The sequence below is a fragment of the Haliotis rufescens genome, unplaced genomic scaffold, assembly GCF_023055435.1.
Source record: "Haliotis rufescens isolate VD_foot unplaced genomic scaffold, xgHalRufe1.0.p SCAF_22, whole genome shotgun sequence".
Classification (NCBI taxonomy): Eukaryota; Metazoa; Mollusca; class Gastropoda; order Lepetellida; family Haliotidae; genus Haliotis; species Haliotis rufescens.
Genome location: NW_025963913.1, coordinates 2,490,667 through 2,512,604, shown reverse-complemented (window position 1 = coordinate 2,512,604; position 21,938 = coordinate 2,490,667). Strand labels below are relative to the sequence as shown.

Sequence of the window (21,938 nt, the reverse complement as noted above, 5' to 3'; positions counted from 1 at the left end):
ACATGATTCACAGAACAAATAAACACATGGACATAAATCCAAACAAGATTTTACTTTTGCCTAATTCAAGCTTTGATTCATCTGTATCAGAGATAGACTTGAGAGATTTTGATTTCTGACACTGATATACTTCAATAATTTCAGTCTCACTTCAATTATTGTCATTAAAAATATATGATACCCTGCAGTCATAAATAAATAACACTGACCACATGGACGCAACCTACATAAACCCAGATGCTAAAGACTCAATACAGTGGTTGATATCATGAGCAATGATTCACTGTCAGGGTACGATGACACACAATCAACCAAGTCACCAAGCCTGACCGTCTGATCCATTTGGTCGCCTTTTATGACCAGCAGAGGTTGCCGGGGACTTCTTCTGACCAGGAAATACATGTAGAACATGCAGGTCTTCAAGACAGAAAGTAACACTTCCCTCACTTCCATGTTTACACTGACAGCCATACAACAACCAGCTGTATCACGAAATAAAATAGTTCCTCGTTAGGCGAGGTGACATGAGCGTATGTATGCACAACTTGCTCTTCAGAAACATCTTACACAACACGTCTTCAAATAATATCACCATTAGATGAGAAAGGTTTGTTAAGAACTATGTCTGTAAGTCAGTCACAATGACAGCGTGTCAGAATACATTTACATCAAGTACAAGCCGCCAAAATGGCCGACAAGATAGACGTGATGGGAGAGATTTAGGAAGCTGTTTTTGAACTTGTGGTTACATGTTTTAGTCATCATTGATCAACTGGCTGATCATTGAAAGGTGATAAAAGATGTGTCAAATAGACACTAAGGTAAATTCATAGATTACTGTAGACTGTCACTGTCAGCCAAGACACAGATTGAGTCGATACTACGATAGTTTGGTTGTGTATTTCTTTGCTTTGTTCACTAGGATGGGTCGTAGCGAGGATATTTGTGAACGATCATGCAGTCAAACCCTCTGACGTTCTCTATGCATACTAAAAGTTCAAGATTAAAGGGTCTAAATGATCAGAAAGAATGCTTCTGTATGTATTCGTACTAGGGAATTCCCAGGGGTTCAGTGTCATTTCAAGAAAAACGTATGAACATCAAATTGTGTCGTTCATACACTTATGAACTTCAATTTCGCGGTCATGTGACCGACCTCTCGTCCAATGGAAAAGCTGTATATCGTGTAAACTTTAAATTAAAAAATTATTACCCAGTGAACACACCCATTACACTGGAGCAGTCCCCATTTTGTTATAATATTGAGTGAGCTAGTTTTATTCCTGCTTTGAACAGTATTCCAGTTACATAACGGTGTGTCAGCTTATGGGAGGAAAGCCCAAAGTGATGCAGGTGTTACACATTTACCACTTTGGTGAAACCTACGAGCACAGGTATGGTGCTGAAAATAATACCAAAATAAGAAAAAAATAGTCTCAAATAACTTTAAACAAGCAAACAAAGAAAAAATATCAACACACCCCACCCTCCTCCCCGCCCAAAAAAAGTTAAAAAAATAAATATGTGAAACATTGTTAAAAACAAATTGTATCGGTAAGTGTCGAGAGGTTTCTATACACTCAAAAAACATCAGGGAGAGAGGAAAATATTATTTTTTTTAATTCCTATTGGAACGGGACTGCTTCCAGTCTACACTGACATAACAGCAGAACTGATGTTCATAAATCTTCAAGAAGGTTAAGTACTGAGCCAGGTGCTGTGAGATCTATACTATTGCACTACTGTGGCTCTGCCGCCAAACAGCCATTATTGCAGTTATACAGACATAGACACATGGCATGTTATATCATTAAAAATTTAGGAGAAATGTTCATATATTGCCTGCCTATTTCAAAGAATTAAAGTAATTTCAGTGTTAGACTTTAACACAAGCCCTCTAGCTTGGGGTTAGCAAACATTTCTGTTTCACAATTTCCCCATTGTTTTAACATTACAAGGGCAATTCATCTTTACCCGGGCTAGTAAAGCTTTTGAGTTTAGTTCAAACCCCGAATTAATAAAATGCTCTGTATTAAAGAAGGACATTTGAAAAAATCCATCTTTGTTATACCAAGTCTGTTTTCTTTCAAAATTCTCTGTAACAAACTGTATAGAAGATTATAGACCGTATTGTTATATCTCCATTCCACCAAAGCTTCGTTGCAGAAGTGATGTCACAATCTCTATCTCATGTATCGCTAACCTTTCAAAGAATTTCTGTTGCTGATAGTGATCAGCTTGAATCAACAAAATGACTTGAAAACGAGACTTCAGCATAGATCTACATTCAAAATAGCAGGCTCAATCGAGCAAGCCCTTGATATATTTTAAATAAAGGATGATACTACTAATCAGAACTTTTAGCTGGAACAGATGTTTCCTTGAGAAAAAAGACAGGGATGGAAGTCCCTATGTTACAGTGGTCCCAGTTGGATTTGAGATGACACGGAATCCCACGAGTTGTGTACTAATGATACCGATCGTCACTTCACCTAGGGTGTTCGAGTAAGCTAGATCATGTAATTTAATTCGGTCATGACAGGATGGCTATTTTTGTCTTGTTTCTTTCAAACTGAACAAGGGTATTTATGTTAATGGAGTGGAGACATGAGGCCGTTAATTAATATATCTCACTTAATTCAATCAATTCAATATTAATCTGAGTAGGACCTAGCCGCTTCATATAGACCTGTTTATACAGTAAGTACACATTGTGTTTTTCAACACATACTCTTTCTGAAATTCTCCAAGTCTTCCGTGTACCCATTCTACAACTGTTCACACACAGAGTGAGATTAAGCACAAAGTTTCACAGTACACGCACAAGGACATTGGTCCATCAGGTTCTGAAATGTCAGCTACAGTTCCACTTAACAATCACATGCAGATGCTTATCAGTAATAAATTTATGGTGCCATTGTTGAGGTAGCTGAGACCTTTGTTAAAAGTCAAGACAATATGCTTTTGAATATCTTGCCCCATATTTCAAAGATTCTCAGTACTTCCCAAGTCATTCATGGTAAACAATTATAGAATTAAAAACACCAGGATTGGAACCTTAGTCTTCAGACACTGTACCACAGAACCGTCACAATCAAATTCACAGAGCTCCCAGTGGTTGTTTCTTGCAGTTAAACCTACAAGTCATCATTGGCAAATATTGCACCATGTTTGGTGGTTTGGTGTGTCTGTGTCAAGGAATGCATTCACTGACATCACTGTGGTAGGAGCTGTGGCATGGGATGGTGGTGCACTCAGTGTTGTCAGGGTGTACAGGATTATCACAGTGATGCTGGAGTGGTGGGGCCAGCCATCAGGACATCTCCATGCTTCCGGAGTCGTCATCACTTAGATCCCAGACCTGTGCATTGAAGAGCAAACATTCATGGTGTTGTGTTTAAACGTTTTTTATATTTGTTTTGTGTCAGTTTCTTGTTTCATTGCAGACCTATTTGACTATATGGCTACCAAACATGACTGACGACCCAAAACCTGAATAATTGTTGTCAGTCAAGTATATCCTCTCCAACATAAGGACACAAGCTTCTACAGTCATAATCGTAACCTGACAGACACATTGACGGTCAATGATTGACCTCTACCTTCTACAGATAAAGACCACTACAACAAGGACTGACCCTGACCTCATACAGGTGCTGATCTTAACCTCTTACGGGTACTGACCCTGACCTCTTAAAGGTGCTGATCATAACCTCTTACAGGTACTGACCCTGACCTCTTACAGGTACTGACCCTGACCTCTTACAGGTGCTGACCATGACCTCTTACAGGTACTGACCCTGACCTCTTACAGGTGCTGACCATGACCTCTTACAGGTGCTGATCTTAACCTCTTACAGGTACTGACCCTGACCTCTTACAGGTGCTGACCATGACCTCTTACAGGTGCTGATCTTAACCTCTTACAGGTACTGACCCTGACCTCTTACAGGTGCTGACCATGACCTCTTACAGGTACTGACCCTGACCTCTTACAGGTGCTGACCATGACCTCTTACAGGTGCTGATCTTAACCTCTTACAGGTACTGACCCTGACCTCTTACAGGTGCTGACCATGACCTCTTACAGGTGCTGATCTTAACCTCTTACAGGTACTGACCCTGACCTCTTACAGGTGCTGACCATGACCTCTTACAGGTGCTGATCTTAACCTCTTACAGGTACTGACCCTTTACCTCTTTCAGGTACTGACCATGACCTCTTACAGGTACTGACCCTGACCTCTTACTGGTGCTGACCTTGACCTCTTACAGGTGCTGACCTTGACCTCTTACAGGTACTGACCCTGATCTCTTACTGACATTGCCTTACTACATGTACTGATCTTGGCACAGTCACCAGATATCATCTGCCACTATAGACACCACCCTCTACTGCAGACAACCCTCTACTACAGATACTGACCTCGGCATCCAGTGTCTCCTGCTGCATCTGTGTGAGGCCAGTCAGGTCCTCCAGGTAGTTGGGCTCATTGAACGCCCGCAGCAGGAACTGGAAGCCTTCCTTCTTGTACGTCTCCAGCACCTGCAGCAACACACAGACTGTCATGCATCTAGACATTCTATAGATAACATTGCAACACTCAGCAAAGAAATTTTTCTAGCACTTCAGACTTCTCGTTTCTGACTAAAGTTTTGGCAAAGCACACTAGTGATTGGGTACATTCCGTATTATTCCAGCTATATGACAGCGGTCTGTAAATAATTGAGTCTGGACCAGACAATCCAGTGATTGACATCATGAGCATCGATCCACGCAATTGGGATACGATGAAATGCATGAACCAAATCAGTGAGCCGATCACCCGATCGCGTTCGTCGCCTCTTACGACAAATCCTACTTTACATCAGATACACAATGAATCAAGTTTTGCATTGTTACCTTCCCTCATCAGCTGGTCCCCACCCCAAGCATTAGGTACTGAGGACCTAAGACGTCCACACTAGCTGGGCCCTACTACTACACTGGGTACTGAGGACCTTAGACGTCCACACTAGCTGGCCCCTACTACTACACTGGGTACTGAGGACCTAAGACATCCGCACTAGCTGGGCCCTACTACTACACTGGGTACTGAGGACCTAAGACATCCACACTAGCTGGCCCCTACTACTACACTAGGTACTGAGGACCTAAGATGTTCACACTAGCTGGGCCCTACTACTACACTGGGTACTGAGGACCTAAGATGTCCACACTATCTAGGCCCTACTACTACGCTGGTTACTGAGGACCTAAGATGTCCACACTAGCTGGGCTCTACTACTACACTGGGTACTGAGGACCTAAGACACCCACACTAGCTGGCCCCTACTACTACACTGGGTACTGAGGACCTAAGATGTCCACACTAGCTGGGCCCTACTACTACACTGGGTACTGAGGACCTAAGACGTCCACACTAGCTGGGCCCTACTACTACACTGGGTACTGAGGACCTAAGACGTCCACACTAGCTGGCCCCTACTACTACACTGGGTACTGAGGACCTAAGACATCCACACTAGCTGGGCCCTACTACTACACTGGGTACTGAGGACCTAAGACATCCACACTAGCTGGCCCCTACTACTACACTGGGTACTGAGGACCTAAGACATCCACACTAGCTGGCCCTTACTACTACACTGGGTACTGAGGACCTAAGACGTCCACACTAGCTGGCCCCTACTACTACACTGGGTACTGAGGACCTAAGACATCCACACTAGCTGGGCCCTACCACTACACTGGGTACTGAGGACCTAAGACATCCACACTAGCTGGGCCCTACTACTACACTGGGTACTGAGGACCTAAGACATCCACACTAGCTGGCCCCTACTACTACACTGGGTACTGAGGACCTAAGACATCAACACTAGCTGGCCCCTACTACTACACTGGGTACTGAGGTTATGTAGAGACTCCCCATGGCTAGATGTGATGATTACACATAAAGACTCACCATGGTTGAGCAGGCAGTGCACTTGTCAAACGCCCGACTAGCAGGAAGAACATTGTGAAATCTGGACAGGAACCCACGTATCTGGAATAAAGGGGGAGTGATAGAGTGTTCACCTCAGCTGGTATTTCCAATACCTTGTCCACATCACTTCCGATGATACCTTGCAAGGCCTTTACAAGATATCCATGCTGCTTTGATCACTATTCAAGTTATATCCCGGCGAGTCAGCTTGATGTGTGAGGAAAGCCCAAAGTGATGCAGGTCTCAGACATTAAACTCTTTGGTGAAACCCACGAGCATGGCTATGGTGCTGGCAAACCTAGAAACCAGGATTCGAACCCAAGACCATAGGTTTCTCGCATGCCAGAGGGACGCAACTCTGCACAGCAAATTGCGGCACATTAGATTATATCTATATATATATTCACATCAAAATTATTTGTCAGTAAATAATGAAGTCCTGACATGACAATCCAGTGACTGACATTATGAACATTGATCTATGCAATTGGGATATGATGACCTGCATCAACCAATTCAGTGTGCCCGACCACCCGATCCCATTAGTCGCCTCTTATGACAAGCATGGGTTGCTGAAGACCAATTCCAACTCGGATCTTCATTGGGTGCTTGACATTCGGAGGTTATGGCATGCATCTGCTAGAACCCGAATCCTCCTACCTGATGAGGAACAAGTCCAAGAGAGCAGTCAGAATCTTTGAAGATGTCATCATTGTTGGTGGTGTCGGCAGGCGCCTCCGGTCTGGCAACAAGCAAAAGGAGAATTTGTTTTCAAACCATCTATCAGATACAGGGAAACCATACTCATTATTATTTGCAAGTTTGTTAACTATTCTGTACTGGGGTCAATAAATATATAAAATTACTAGACTCTCCGGGTGAAACTCACAAACTATTGATCATAAAGAAAATGTATAAATCCATCTTTAGTGTCTGGTTTGATTAACAATGTTGTATGATGGAGACAGCAGAGTAACCTACCCTTTAGAATGTTTTTTGATGGAGACAGAAGAGTTATCTACCCTTTAGGGTGTTGTAGGATGGGGACAGAAGAGTTACCTACCTTTTAGGATGTTGTAGGAGAGTTACCTACCCTTTAAAATGTTGTATGATGGAGACAAAGAGGTATCTACCCTTTAGGATGTTGTAGGATGGGGACAGAAGAGTTACATGCCCTTTAGGATGTTAAAGGATGGAGACAGAAGAGTTACCTACCCTTTAGGTTGTATGATGGAGACTGAAGAGTTACCTACCCTTTAGGATGTTGTAGGATGGAGACTGAAGAGTTACCTACCCTTTAGGATGTTGTAGGAGAGAAACCTACCCTTTAGGATGTTGTAGGATGGAGATAGAAGAGTTACCTATCCTTTAGAATGTTGTATGATGGAGACAGAAGAGTTACCTACCCTTTAGGATGTTGTAGGAGAGTAACCTACCCTTTAGGATGTTGTAGGAGAGTAACCTACCCTTTAGGATGCTGTAGGATGGAGACTGAAGAGTTACCTACCTTTAAGGATGTTGTAGGATGGAGATAGAAGAGAGTTCACTACCCTTTAGGATGCTGTAGGATGGAGACTGAAGAGTTACCTAGAATATTGTAGGATGGAGAAAGAAGAGTTACCTACCCTTTAGGATGTTGCAGGATAGACACCAGGAGCTCCACAGCCAGAGCACCTGCCATCATGGAGATACCGGGCCGTGTCACTGTACATTGCTGGTCAAGTGTTCGGTCCCTTGTTGACTGCACCCACAGCAAAGGAAATCACACATGCATCTATGTCTCAATCTCATTCACATATACAAAATCAACTTAATTTATTACTTGTTGTGTACAGTATGTTGTCATCGAGATCAATAATATACTAATCAAAAGACGTTAAAGAACACCCAATCCTTTCATTTTACTACAGTTACTATAGTATTATAGCTAAAAAAAATATTAGTCTTGGTTCTCAGGCACCGCCCGCATCATCATAAACTTTGTCGCATGTTTTGTTTTTATTTCCATTTTTTTTTTAAAAACACAAAAATCCTTAAGTATTAAGCCCAATGGTTGTCAAATACAGTATTCCAGTATTTTACTCATCAAGGAATTCATTTTTATAGGGAGGCCCTTTCCCAGGTTGATTGTACACAAAGTTTTATTTGGTTACACAGTTGTTTATTGGGTTACATACTAGTTTGAACACACACCCCCACCCCCCAAAAAACAATACAGAGTGCCCTCCTGCCCGCCCGCCCACACGCCCACCAGCACTATATTTTCCAAAGCCATTGCCTGAGAACCAATTCTTCTATTTTTTTAAGCCTATGAGAGAATCAGGTGTTCTTTAACTTCTTTTGAGAAGTATATTTGTAAATATTTCAAACATTTATTCACTGTTCCATAATGTCCAAAACTTGCATCCCTTTATTTATTTATAAACTATTAGGGGCAGGCAGTTCATGAGACATTATTTACTCACATTCCCTGGGGCTACAACATCATTGCAGAAGTAGCAGCCTAGCTGACATCCAGGGATGGTGGTCGTCATGGAGATGGGTCCCGGAGGTATTGCACTTTCAGCCGTCTTGTAACCATGACGAAGAACTAGGAATGTATCAAAACCTAGAGCTGCATTCATGACAATCTGAAACATGAAACAAACACTTGAATACTAAACATGAAAAACTTAGTCTCATCTTAGTGGTATGGAAGTGTACTTAACACTGAAGGCCACTACTTCAACCATACACATCATCAAAAGTGACGAGTGCTACGGTTATACTTGTCAAAGAGCTCATGTCAGCAAAACTAAAGTTAGCATGGAGAGGACGGCCTCCGTGGTCTAGTGGATAGAGTGTCTGCCTGGAGAGCAGTGGTTCCATTCCCTGGCTGCATCATACCAAAAGACTATAAAAGAAGGTACTTGTGTTGCCCTGACTGGCAGTCCGCATTAAGGGGCTAAAACAAGGACTGGTCGGGTCAGTCAGTATACTGTGTCTCAGTGGGGTATTCATGTTAAACTGTGGCATGGTATCACAGTGGGTAAGCACCATGAAACTAGCATGAGTTCATCTTTTAATGTCTTTTGGTATGAGACTGACGGGCATCGAATCCCTGATCTTCCTATCTCTGGGGAGACGAGACGCTCCATCCTCTAGACTAAGATTCGTGAAGCCATGACATACATATGTTACTTTAACTGAGAGCACAAAAAAGAGTCATTTGGAGATGACATATTCCCCACCCACCCTTACTTATACCCCTCTTTTGGTTTCATGCCATTGGATATGTTCAGTTCAGTGAAGAAAAAAATGATGTTGTTCGGTAGTTTTCAAAATCCCAAATCATCTCAAGGCACCAGTTCACCGCTAGACTGATCTGTATAGCATGTTTCATACAGTAATTTTGAACGGTTTTGGAGTTCTGCTCTGGAGTGAGTGAGTGGGTGAGTGGGTGGGTGGGTGGCTGAGTGAAGTGAGTGAGTGAGTGAGTGGGTGGGTGGGTGGGTGGGTGAGTTGGTGGGTGGGTGGGTGGCTGAGTGAAGTGAGTGAGTGAGTGAGTGAGTGAGTGAGTGAGCGAGTGGGGTTTAACGCTGGTTTGAACAGTATTCCAGTACTATCACAGCATGTCTGCTTAATGCTTAGTGATGAAGGTCTTAGACAATACCAAAACATCCAAAGGCACCAGTTCACCACTAGACTGATCTATATAGCATGTTTCAACAAGAAAAAGTGAACTGTTTTGGAGTTCTGCTCCAGAAACAGAAGACACCATGTTTACATCATGAAACAACATGAAAACAAAACAAAATAAAAAGAATAAAAATCCCAACTAACATTCTGCTCCAGAGCTGGACAAACTGGGGAATAAAAAGGATCCATATCCATCAAATACAAATTTTGTGATTTGGAAAATAGGTATAAGAAAATGGCCAAGTGTCGACCAACTGGTTTACCAGGAAGATGACCATGAAAAGTCAAATGTCCCACTGTCAGTAGGATATTGGATGTACAATGCCATATCAGAGTTCCACAAAACACCCTCATGTTAGGTCTCAAGGTTCATGCACCTAGCCATTTTGGTCAGTGTTCCCTACCTTCTGCTTGACCCCTCCGAGGACGGTGGGCAGCCAGCGGCTCTCCCTGGTGTCCATCAACAGGAACAACACGTCATGACTCTCCACCAACTTCTCCAACGTCTCCACGTCCTGCCGAACACTCTCCAGGGAACTCTCTGTCGTAAACAGGAGACATGTACATGAATGTTTTTTACAACCTTTTGTATTCTTTCAAAGAGACACTCTAGTGCAGATACTAGTATAAGGGTAACGCTATTTTTCAGGGCATTATCATTTGCAGAAGCCTGAGGTCTTCCATTAACTGCCCGACGAAGGAGGGCAGTTGAAAAGACCGAGGGCTTCTGCAAATGATAATGCCCTGAAAAATAGCGTTACCGTTATTAAAGCTAAAATGAATGGAATTTGTTATCAAATAAAAAGAAACAACAATATCGGTTTTCAAACATTTTCTGCAATCAACACGAATGTCACTGACTCACTTTTACAAATATGGAAAAGTCATAGAACAAACCAGATGACGTCACTACTGAACGTGATGTCACCTATCCCTATCCTATGACGTCACCTAACAATGGGCGTGATAATGGCCCATCGTCCAGAAATATGAGGGCATTATCAATTTACAGTGGCCCGCTCATTTTTGATAACATATGGGTGGTTTAATGATAATTCTATCCATTTTAGCTATAATACCTTATAACCCCTATTAATAAAATGACCCCACTTTTTTTTGTCACCAATGGGCCAAAAGATCCGTCCATCTTGGGAACTAGATGGAACACTGTAATCTGATCCAGTATCCACACATGACCATTGCACCAGAATCTCTATGACTGATATCCTCAACAACCACAGAGGCCAATATTCAGCAAAGTCTGCAGCAAAGGACACCAAATATTCCCAATTTGAAAAAAAATCCCAATTCCTAAAAAATAAGAACATAAAAAAGTCTAATTTGGGACAATATCAATTTTTTTACCATTTTGCCTACCAATGGCACTTTGTTTGGAGTCCTTGATAAATCCCTGGATGATTGTGTTTGTGACACATTGCTACAACACAACCGACCACATGATTACGCCAACATTTGTTGTCATTGGTAAGCAGATAGGAGTTGACATGCAATATCTGTACTAAACTAACGGTACAATTCTTGTGTCCTTTTCACTAATTTTGAGGCTCAAACACATTTCAGCATCAAAGTTGAGAATAGCAAATCCCTGTCATGAGTGAGTGAGTGAGTGAGTGAGTGAGTGAGTGAGTGAGAGTTGAGTTGAGTTAACGCTGCTTTGGACAACCAGTTCCAGTTACATCACAGCATGTCTGCTTAATGTGAGATGAATGCCAGAAGTGATGCAGGTCTTAGATGTTACCAAGAGCATGGGTAAGAATCTGAAAAACCTAGAAACACAATCGGGATCTAACTATGTCACAGGTTTCTGGTGTGCCCAAGGGATGCAACTCTGCAAAGTAAATTGTGGCGTCATAGATGACTGGGCCACCTGTGCCCCGAACTGTCATGAACCCATCACGTTCAAGGTTGTTGCACTTATATGGCAAGAGATTGCACATGTGCGTGGCTGTTTGTACTAGTCCGGACTAATGCTGGTTTTATGGAACCAGCCCACAGTTTAACATGAACAGCCCACTCAGATACAGTACTGCCTCCGAGCCGACCAGTCTTTGTTTTAACCCCTTAATGCCAAGGACCATGCAGGTATCATCAAATATAATCTTTCAGCATCTTTCGTTTCGAACCGGCCACCAGGCAGACACACTATCTACTAGAATCACGGAGGTGGTGTTAAATGAAGCACTGACCTGACACCGAGTGCCCTGGCATGGGGATGGACAATGTCAAGCCTGTGGTCTCCTGAAACAGATTGATCAGGGCATTATTTTGGAGATAACATAATGTGTTTTCAGATTTTAAAATTTCCCAATTCATGTTAATAACTAACTTTATGGCTTTGTAGACCTGGTAGGGATAACCTGTATTTCATAGAAAACATGACCAATAAATACAAGGAGGTTTTGCTTAGTCTTATGCAATCTGAAAGTACGATTTTAAAATACCTCTGAACACAAGAAAATACTCTGTATCAAAGATTGTTTTCAGTTTGCCTGCTTGAGACACTTTGTCGAGAATTCTGAACTTCAAATTGTTAATAATTCCTCTTGTAGATTGGATTTCATCATTATCTTTTTTCACCACTGTTTTATTAGGGGCATGTGTGGGCCAGTTGTCTGTGAATTTATCGGCAGAGTTAAAACTCAACTCACACATACACAGCATCATATTTGACACAAACTCATGATATAGTATGATATCTTTACCGCTAACTCTCCCCACAGGGAACACATTTAACAACAAAGAGACGTTTTTATGATTATACAGTTACTCACAGCTCCAGGGAATATCTTCCGGAGAGATTCAGCAGCAGCCTGAGCCTTGGGCTTGCCTCCATTCAGGCAATCTTCAAACGTGAACAGCGACTGTCGGACTGGGTTGGAGTAGGATATTCGGGAGTTGTCTACAAAAGTAATCTTCCTGATGCCCCAACCCTGTAAGAACAACAATCTTTTACTTTACATTTCACTTTCCGTTGACCAAAAAAATATTAAAAAGTGTCAGCAACCATAACCATGAACAAAATGTTTAGGCAAGGAAAGACAATTGTGACATTCATATAATTCACTCTACATTCAATGAATTCAAAAGTGTGGTGTGGTGTGGTGTGGTGTGGTGTGGTGTGGTGTGGTGCGGTGTGGTGTGGTGTGGTGTGGTGTGGTGTGGTGTGGTGTGGTGTGGTGTGGTGTGGTGTGGTGTGGTATGCGATACTCAGCAATGTTGCAACTACATGACAGTGTTCTGTAAATAATTGAGTCTGAACCAGGCAATCCAGTGATCAAAATAATGACTAAACATCCACTACGTCAGGGTCATTCAGACGCCATCGCCCAACCATTATATCGCCTCTTACCACCAGCATTGGTTGCTGGGGACCTATTCTACCCCGGAATCCCTACTGGGCAACTCAAAATTCATCTACCACCCTTAAGAAAATTTGATAAACTGTATGGTGAAGAGAAAAGATTGGCATTATCTAATTTTACTTCACTTGGAAGTGGTCAATGTGGTGTACTGACCATGAGACCTCGGGCAACATTACATCCCAGAGTTCCAGACCCAAGCAGCAGGACTTTAGTGGAGGATATCTTCTCAAGGTCAAGGTCAGGGAGCAGACGCCATCTCATCAGCCTCAAGTTCAAGTCCACGGCTGACTCTGCTAGCCTTAACACAGATGATGTCCAATGTTCACATACATTTATCACAGAAGAAAAGAAGATGCAACAAGCAGCATATAATTGAACCACCCGTTCCACTGGTGTTGACAGGGCAAGGCAAATAATAGGGCAAATCTGGGCTTCGAACCCACGACAAGCAGATCTTTGTATCTAAGGGACACAACTCTGCATCAGCAGACTACATTGCCTAAGATAACCCATGTCCTGTTTCCATCTTGACATCTAGGCCAAAATGACCAGTCTTCCATATGTTCATATTGTTTTTAATCCACAGAAGTGAGTGAGTGATTTTTTTATTGCAGCAGTTACTTTGTTGAATATGACACAAAGAAGATTCCACAATATGTTCACTGTACAATACATTGACTGCACAATATGTTGACAGTACAATACATGTATTATACAATAAGTGCACTATACAATATGTCCTTACTTGGTCGGGTCCATGCTAGATGACAGGTTCACCATCCGGGGACCTAGTTTTTGCCTCTCGTTCTTCTCCCAACCCACACACTTCGGACACTCTGGAAAGAAACATAACACTTGACACAAAGCATGACAAACACAAAATATTTTCAAACTATAAAAGTTTATGGTTTTAAAAACTCCTCACTTGAGAATTGTAACTACTGACCTGACTGGGCAGACAGCGAGGTGAGGGTGATGCTGAGGATGAGGCTGTGGCTGATCTCACGCACGCCGTCACGAGTCCGATCACGGAGACACAACACCTCGATCTCACCCAACTTGTCTCCCCTGAATCAACACAAATAAGCGGACATATGTATGTTTACACTATTATATCATCTCAAATAACTGTTCATACTTTGAAATATTTGACTTGTGATTCTACAAGCTAGAGTAATTTGAGCAATGTTAGAGACACCATTACTGGGATCATACAAATACATTTGCAGCTTAATGAAACTTTAGGAAGGAATGTTGATTATACTGCAATGACCAACTGACGGCAACCAGATATAAATCAGACCAGACCTCCCTGAGAAATCTCTATAGACACTATTACTTGGATCACATATAAATTTGCAGCTTCAAAAAAAATAATTTTCTGAAAGGATGTTGGTTATACTGCATTGAAACTGATAGCAACCAGATATAAAATCCGACCAGACCTCTCAGGGAAATCTCTAGAGAAACCATTGCTCGGTCATATACCCTAAATTTCAAAGAATGAAGTTACTTTCAAAACTTCAAAACTGAGTAAGATTTAGTGAGGTGGGTTGACTGACCTTATTTTAGTTATACACAGTGTGCCTGTTTAATGTGGGAGGTGTGCCCAAAGTGATGCAGTCTCATATGTTTTACTTATGGCAAAACCCAAAAGCATGGGCATGATCCAGACAAAGCAAGAAACATAGCCACAGTGAAATGGGATTTTGATTGTTGCTTTGATTAAAGCCACACTCAGCAATATTCCAGCTATATGACGCGGGCCTGTAAATAATCGAGTCAGGACCCGACAATCTAGTGAATATTGTGAGCAGTGATCCACGCCAGGAGGGTACAATCAGCAGTAGTAACCAACAGTTTTATTCCACTAGTCCTTATAATGATAACAAATAGCAAAACCTTTAAAAATGGCTAACTTCTACCAGTCCTTATGATACCTTAACCATTTGGCAGTTTAGCAAGGACTATAGGACTAGTGCCAATTTCTAACGCTGACAATGTCACGCAATCAACAAAGGTACTGAGTCTGACCACTCTATTCAATAAGTCGCCTGTTACTACCAGCATATGTTGCTGGGAACATATTCTAACTTGATATTATTTATTATTTGTATCGGGGACTCAATCTCTGATCAGTGGATCCTGGCAAAACAAAGGATGTAAATCCAGCACATTAGTATCATCACTACTCTGGGATTCAAACCCCAGCATATCCTACACAGCACAGCTAACTCGGTGACCAACACCGGCAGGTCCACCGAGCCCACCATAGAAGAGCATAAGAGCATGTCTTGCCGCCACCATGCGGTTGGTCTCACCATCTATGAGCGATGAGAGTAAGGAAGTTGCGTAGTGGCCAGCCGGGATGCTTGTCCAGGGAGCAGGGATCACAGAATCCAAACATCACCTTGCCCTGGAACACAGACAAACAACTCCATGTACCGGGATACGAAGAGGATGCATACCAATTTAGATATGCTTATCTAATTTTCTTTCTTCACTGGAGTTTGTTTCAATTATTGGCAAAAACTGAAGAGAATCGTAACCACCTTTTCCACCAAGACCCCAAAATCTTAACATTTCACCATGCATTTCCTGACCTTGACCTAATCAGTAGAGGATGTGGCCTGTAACCACGACAACTTCTTACGATCCATCAATTACCAAGTCTCTACACTGTCTAGTAAATAACTGGATTTCATGTGGTAGGATTTTACATATACTTACAAACAAAAGTATCATGCTGGTAGTTAACAATGCCTCTAAAACTCCATTATCAGAAATCACAATTATTTGCAAAAAAAACAAAAGATGACCTTGACCTTTGTCTAATCATGACCAAGAAATTTCCAAACCAGGGCCTTATCCCTTCATAAACTAAGATAAAGGTATTGATATTTCTTGATAAAGAGTAACCAAATACTTTTAGTGCAATTTTCCACCTCATGACCTTAACTGATGACCTTCTTGTGACATGTGCCAAAAGAAATCCTCTGGACCACTTGGAAGAAGTCCATGGAAGAAATGTCTCTGATATCAATGATTTTTTAGGAGTAGGGAAAATCACTGATAACAGGTTGGAGGTTGAGAAACATTATCTGGTGTTAGCAAGGATAAGCAAGATCGGGGTTGATTGATAAGTTGTCAGTCTCACATAGAAGAAATTATGTAATTGATGAAATCTTTTGGTGTGGACATAACATGATGTCATAGAGGTATATCCACAAAAAAATGAGTCAACTGAGCAAATTGTTTTGCCATGTCTAGTCCGTAAAAAAAGCAGGGATCTGGTGAAACCCACGAGCACGGGTATGGTGCTGACAAACCTAGAAACATAATCGGGGCGAACCAGGATTTAAACTGATGATCATAGGTATCTGGCATGCCAAAGGGGCACAACTCTGCACAGCAAAATGTGTTGCCTTAGACGACTGGGCCATCCATGTCCCCCGGACAAACTTGAGGAACGTGTACTGACTAAGTACTTGCACATTGTTGTGTGGACACAGGCTGGAAAAGGTGAACCCAGGTTTCATCCATAGAACTTATCATTCAACCCTCATGCATGAAATCTCACACTGAATTCACTTCCTTACCTTGTCGGGGGCACGGTTGGCACTAAGGCGCTATGCAGAGTTGCGTCCCTTGGGCACCCCAGAAACCTATGATCGTGGGTTCGAATCCCGGTTCGCCCCAAATAAGTTTCTAGTTTTGTCAGCACCATGACCCGCTCATGGGTTTTCACCGAAGTGGTAGACGTCTTAGACCTGCATCACTTCGGGCTTTCCTCCCACATTAAGCTCACACGCCGTGATATAACTGGAATACTGTTAAAAGCGGCATTAAACCAAACTCACTCCCTCCTTACCTTGTCCTTATCAGTGACATCGAGTGTTTTCAGTTCCTGTACAAGTACAGCATCCCCTGCCTCCCTAACTGTGAAGAACCCTTCAAAACAGTCTCTACCGGCTTGGAAGGCGTCGTACGAGGCCAGGAAAGACTTCACCTGTAAAGCAAACATACACCCTGTACACAGAAACAGTCCAGCTTGTTACACCACAAACATGCTCCACTCTTACTAAATTTGACACCTGTGTCTGAAATAGCTGAAAAATGCATCTTAGTCAGTAAAAATCATTTGTCAATGAAGATTAAAATGACTAGTCAAAGAAGGCAAGGGAGTTAAATGACTTTAATAGTCCAGTTTCCACCCTTGCCGAACTAGGCTGGAATTCCTGGGCTCGACCGTAGCGCCACCAGTGGTCATTACGAGTTATGCCCCTTCTAAGCCTCTCCTATAGACTAATCAGATTCCACCTTTCGTATCACTTGCATTTGTTTCAAACAAAATGGTGGCGCCCAGTCAAGACGATCTGATCCATAATCAAGTCTATATATTGTGATCAAACGGGTCTTGCATAGCGAAGTGCATCAAATCACGTGAGCACCTTGATTAAAAACATGAAAAGACTTGGAAAATGCGTGTTGAAGGTGCACATGCTTTGCAAATCCTGCAATCGACCGAAATCTGAACGACATTTTACGAACCAGATTTCGATTTCGGTGCGCAATTTTTATTGGACTATGCATAGACTCGTTAGTCCAGCCAAAATGTAACTCCATAATACCAGCCTAGTTCCGCAAGGGTGGAAACTGGACTTTTATAGTCAGTTAACTCACTTGCCTCGGGGAGATGAGTCAAAGTTGGTTCTCTGTACCTTGAATAATAGCCTTCAAACAAAGAATAGTGCTGTTTGTTGTCCCATCATATTTTATGCATATGAAAGTGTGTAGCATAGCTACTTTATAAACAACATGAAATGGTAAGACCTATGTAATCCTTATCCCTTTGCTTCATGTTGATGACAATTTCTGTAATGTCAAATTCAAATATTGTACATCTCTAAAGTTTCTTTGGTTCTTTTAACATGAGACGATTAGACCAGATTGTCAGATCAAGTGATTGACATTATGAACAACGTCCCTCGTCGAAACTATGATGACACGCATTCAACCAAGTCACAGAACATGATCATCCGATCCACTTAGTCTTCTTGTACGACAAGCCCTGGTTATTTTACGGACCTATTCTAACCAGGAATCCCGACTGGGAACAATTCTAGTACCAGTTCAGGTGAGAACCTGCTATCCAGAGCCTGGGGTGCGGAAGCCACGGTGTTTTCTGGAGCTGTCAGACAGGGGAAGGCAAACCAGTAGTAGTAGTTGTACTTCTTCAGATCCTGAAAACATGCAGTACATAACCATTACTGATGCATTATTGGGGTAACAAAACAACATCTTTACTGGCACCACCTGCACCAACAAAAACACATATCGTTGTCAACTTCTTGCACTAGATTCCCAGCAGAATCATACTCAAAGCACATAAGGCTTAAAAAAAGAAAAGAATTGGTTCTCAGGAAATGGCTTTTAATAAATCTAGTGCGGATGGGAGGTGGGGGAGTGTGTTGAAGCTAGTATGCAACTAAATTTTGTTAACAAAATTTCAGTATAATCATGTTGTTCTTAAGTATTGTTGTATTTCACTGAGGGGGTTGTGTGTTTAAAATCAGAATATTTATGTAAAGATTTTTTTTGGGGGGTGGAGGGCGCGGGGAATGGAAATTAAAACGAAACGTGCGGCGGACTTCATGATGATGCCTTAGATCCATGACTTTTAGCCTAATACTACTCTGTTAATGGATCAATCTGTGTATGCATCTCTGTGCCAAGGAAACAGCACATATCATACGGCTTGTGATTCAGAGTGGGGCAGGAAAAGGGATTGAGAAACTCTCTGGAAGTAAACTCTCCACCACCACTGATGCCTTACTTTGCCTACTTGTGACATTTGCAGTCTACATGGGACCACCACCACCACCACCACCACCACCATCATCATCATCATCATCATCATCATCATCATCATCATTACTTACATCATCATCATCATCATCATCATTACTTACAGCATGAGTGAGGAGAAGAAATCTAGACAGCAGTGAAGGATCATCTACGGCTCTGCCACTAATAATGTCATCCCAGATCTGAAATACATCAACAATAATATACTGATATGAGTTATAACACATGGTTCATATAGATCTTGAGCTTCCAAATTTAAGGCATAAGCCCTTTTCAAGGCAATAATCATACTATTCAAAGCAAACAGTAAGACCCAATCAAGCTTTTCTTTGTCAGGACAAGCATACTTTATTTCATAGTCAGGATAGCTGTATCTCTAGTGTTATTCATCAATCATGTTCCAGCAGGGTGCAATTTCATCTTTGTTTCTCCACTGCACATGGTGAAAACTGCAGTTAACAACTAACTGCACAAACGATACATTGGCTGCACTTTACCAGAACATTAAACATGTATATCGCTGTGACTGGCACTCTGTAGTGTACACAAACACATGTAGTCTGGTACATGAATGCAAACATGAACATCATGCGAAATGATAGTTGTTTCATTTTAATCTTTTAAAAACTTAAACATGGTATAAATTTGAAGCAAGGATATTTATTCGCCTGTTTGTGGAATATTTTATCGATTGGACTTGGCAGTCTGCTAATAAGCTTAGGCAGCACAAACAGATTTAACATGTTTAACCTGCACCAGTGCAGTCTTGTCAGGGGGAAATCACACCCTGTACAGACTAATCATTTCCTAAATCATGTCATCCTGCATTACTAGAGAAAAAAATAACTCTATTTATTTATTTAACAGGCAACCAAATTTAAGGCCTATATTAAACACTGAAATGTGATGCCTTACCAGGCTAGACTGCCAAGTTCAAGGCCGTTTCAAACCTGTGTGAATCTTGCACATGTTATATTGGTAAGAATAATTTTAATAATTATCAAAACTAAAAGAGACTTTACAGAACTAATACTTGAGTAATTGCAGGAGTCCTACAATGAAACATACCTGCTTTCCTGCAGTTTCAAGTAACTCTTTCTTGTCACATTCCTTGAATCTTTCCAGTGTATTTGTGTTCTGGATCGACCCCTTGCTTGCAAGACATCTTGGTGGGGTCTTCCATTCACTAGAAAGAATGTATACATAATAATCACCTGATCTTCATTATAACTAGCAAGGGGTGCCAGAGACCTTTATTCTTACCCCTGAATAACAAGCATTTATCCTGTCATAGTAAACAACAACAAACATTTTGGGAGACCTACAAAAAAAAAATGATTTTCAATTTCTACTTTAATCAATCTGTGAAGTCAATGAAGCATTCATACAATACCAGGATTTGCCTGCAAGAGGAAGATGGACACCATTCCATTACCTATATATATATTTTTTTTATAGCTGAGGGATTTCAATACAATGAGTGAGTGAGTGAGTTGCGTTAACGCTGCTTTTAACAGTATTCCAGTTATATCACGGCATGTCAGCTTAATGTGGGAGGAAAGCCCGAAGTGATGCAGGTCTCAGACGTTTACCTCTTCGGTGAAACCCACGAGCACGGGTATGGTGCTGACAAACCTAGAAACATAATTGGGGCGAACCGGGATTCGAAACCCACAATCGTAGGTTTCTGGCGTTCCCAAGGGACGTAACTCTGCACAGCGAATCGCAGCGCCTTAGACGACTGGGCCACCCGTGCCCCCGATTTCAATACAAGACTAAATAATATATACATATATACACTTGAATATAATGACATCTGTGACATGAGTCAGTTGACATATTGTATACCTGTCAAAAGCGGTGAAGTCAACTGACAATCGAGGAACCATCCCTGCCGGATCCCCTGAAACATAACCCATGTAACTATACTTTGTTACTGTTGTCATAGCACAAAATTCTCACTTTTCTGTAGCAGACCATGTTTATACATTGCTATGGTTTTATATTTTTGCTATGCTATCATGACACCAGTCTGAAGCAACGTACCTTGATGTACTACACCAAAACATGGACTATCTGTGTAGTACACATTTACTAGCACCTTAATCATTTACTGCCACAGAAGATTACAGTCACTGTGAAAATATCGGTACAGTTTATAGATGGCAACCTATACCTATAGTGACAAGATGGCAATTTGAAGCCTCTTTTGACTTGACTTGCGTTATCTACTTGCCAAGTGCAGTTTGGATACCTAGCTGAAAAAGAAGAATTCCTGCCAGCTTTCCAACACTATTCCTTATTCAAGAACAGAGATAGACCTGTTTCACGACATTTGACAGTGACAAAATTCTGAATGACAGTGAGTGCACTTACATTACATATGTCTAGGGTCTGTAACTAACTGTTGCCAATACCACTTATTTGACCCATTGTATAGCCATTTTTATTGTAAACATAAAATTGTGTTTTGCAACATAATTTATTGATTATTTATTTATCTTCTTTGGTCACTTACTGACTTCCCAATTTAGGCCTCGTTCTGTACGAACTGATTTCTGGGATATCCTCTGTGTTTGTATTTGGAAATAATCTCTTAATAATGTATACTTCACGTTGTATTATTAAGAATGATCATGATGATAGAGACTTATTAATATATTATCAAATAATGACGTGATCATTCTCTTCTTTGCGAACAAGTGCGTTATATCATAGCACACTCTATCACTTACCATTGAAGTAAAATCCATTAATCGTTTTGGGTGCTTCGTCTAAACCATACACATTCAGCTTGTTCTCTGACAGCCTTTGCCAAAACCCGGCATCAAGGGAGCTGCTGAAAGGGGCGAATTGAAGCGAACTTCCACCTGACATTGCCGGATCGGAAATCACGTACTGCTGTGAACTGTTCAATCCGTTCGTTAATGCCGACGTGAAGAGAGGGGTGTCATCGGTTAGTCTCACCGTCACATGCAAACATAAACTTCCGCATTGCGGCACAGATGGTTTATTGAAA

General features: G+C 41.6%; 1 protein-coding gene across 1 annotated transcript; it reads right to left on the bottom strand.

Annotated features, from left to right (window-relative positions):
• Window positions 1–1,473: 1,473 nt before the first annotated feature.
• Window positions 1,474–21,906, bottom strand: LOC124136350 (ubiquitin-like modifier-activating enzyme ATG7). The gene is made up of 19 exons (XM_046502260.2): window positions 21,655–21,906; window positions 20,768–20,822; window positions 19,988–20,105; window positions 19,024–19,101; window positions 18,181–18,294; window positions 16,923–17,060; window positions 15,373–15,467; window positions 13,998–14,119; window positions 13,797–13,887; window positions 13,205–13,349; window positions 12,461–12,619; window positions 11,876–11,927; window positions 10,073–10,209; window positions 8,456–8,620; window positions 7,616–7,731; window positions 6,651–6,732; window positions 5,970–6,050; window positions 4,427–4,546; window positions 1,474–3,361 (listed from the first exon to the last, which is right to left on the bottom strand). Exons 1-19 carry the CDS (start codon window positions 21,794–21,796, stop codon window positions 3,314–3,316), a joined length of 2,058 nt encoding a protein of 685 aa, XP_046358216.2. The 5' UTR covers window positions 21,797–21,906; the 3' UTR covers window positions 1,474–3,313.
• Window positions 21,907–21,938: the final 32 nt, after the last annotated feature.

Excerpts from the sequence above, each read along its gene's own strand:
- LOC124136350 (XM_046502260.2), bottom strand. The coding sequence starts at position 21,796 with ATGTCAGGTGGAAGTTCGCTTCAATTCGCCCCTTTCAGCAGCTCCCTT. Across the intron at positions 12,620-13,204 it reads ATGTTGCCCGAGGTCTCATG|GGTTGGGGCATCAGGAAGAT; the intron begins GTCAGTACACCA and ends TTGTTCTTACAG. Across the intron at positions 3,362-4,426 it reads AGGAGACACTGGATGCCGAG|GTCTGGGATCTAAGTGATGA; the intron begins GTCAGTATCTGT and ends TTCAATGCACAG.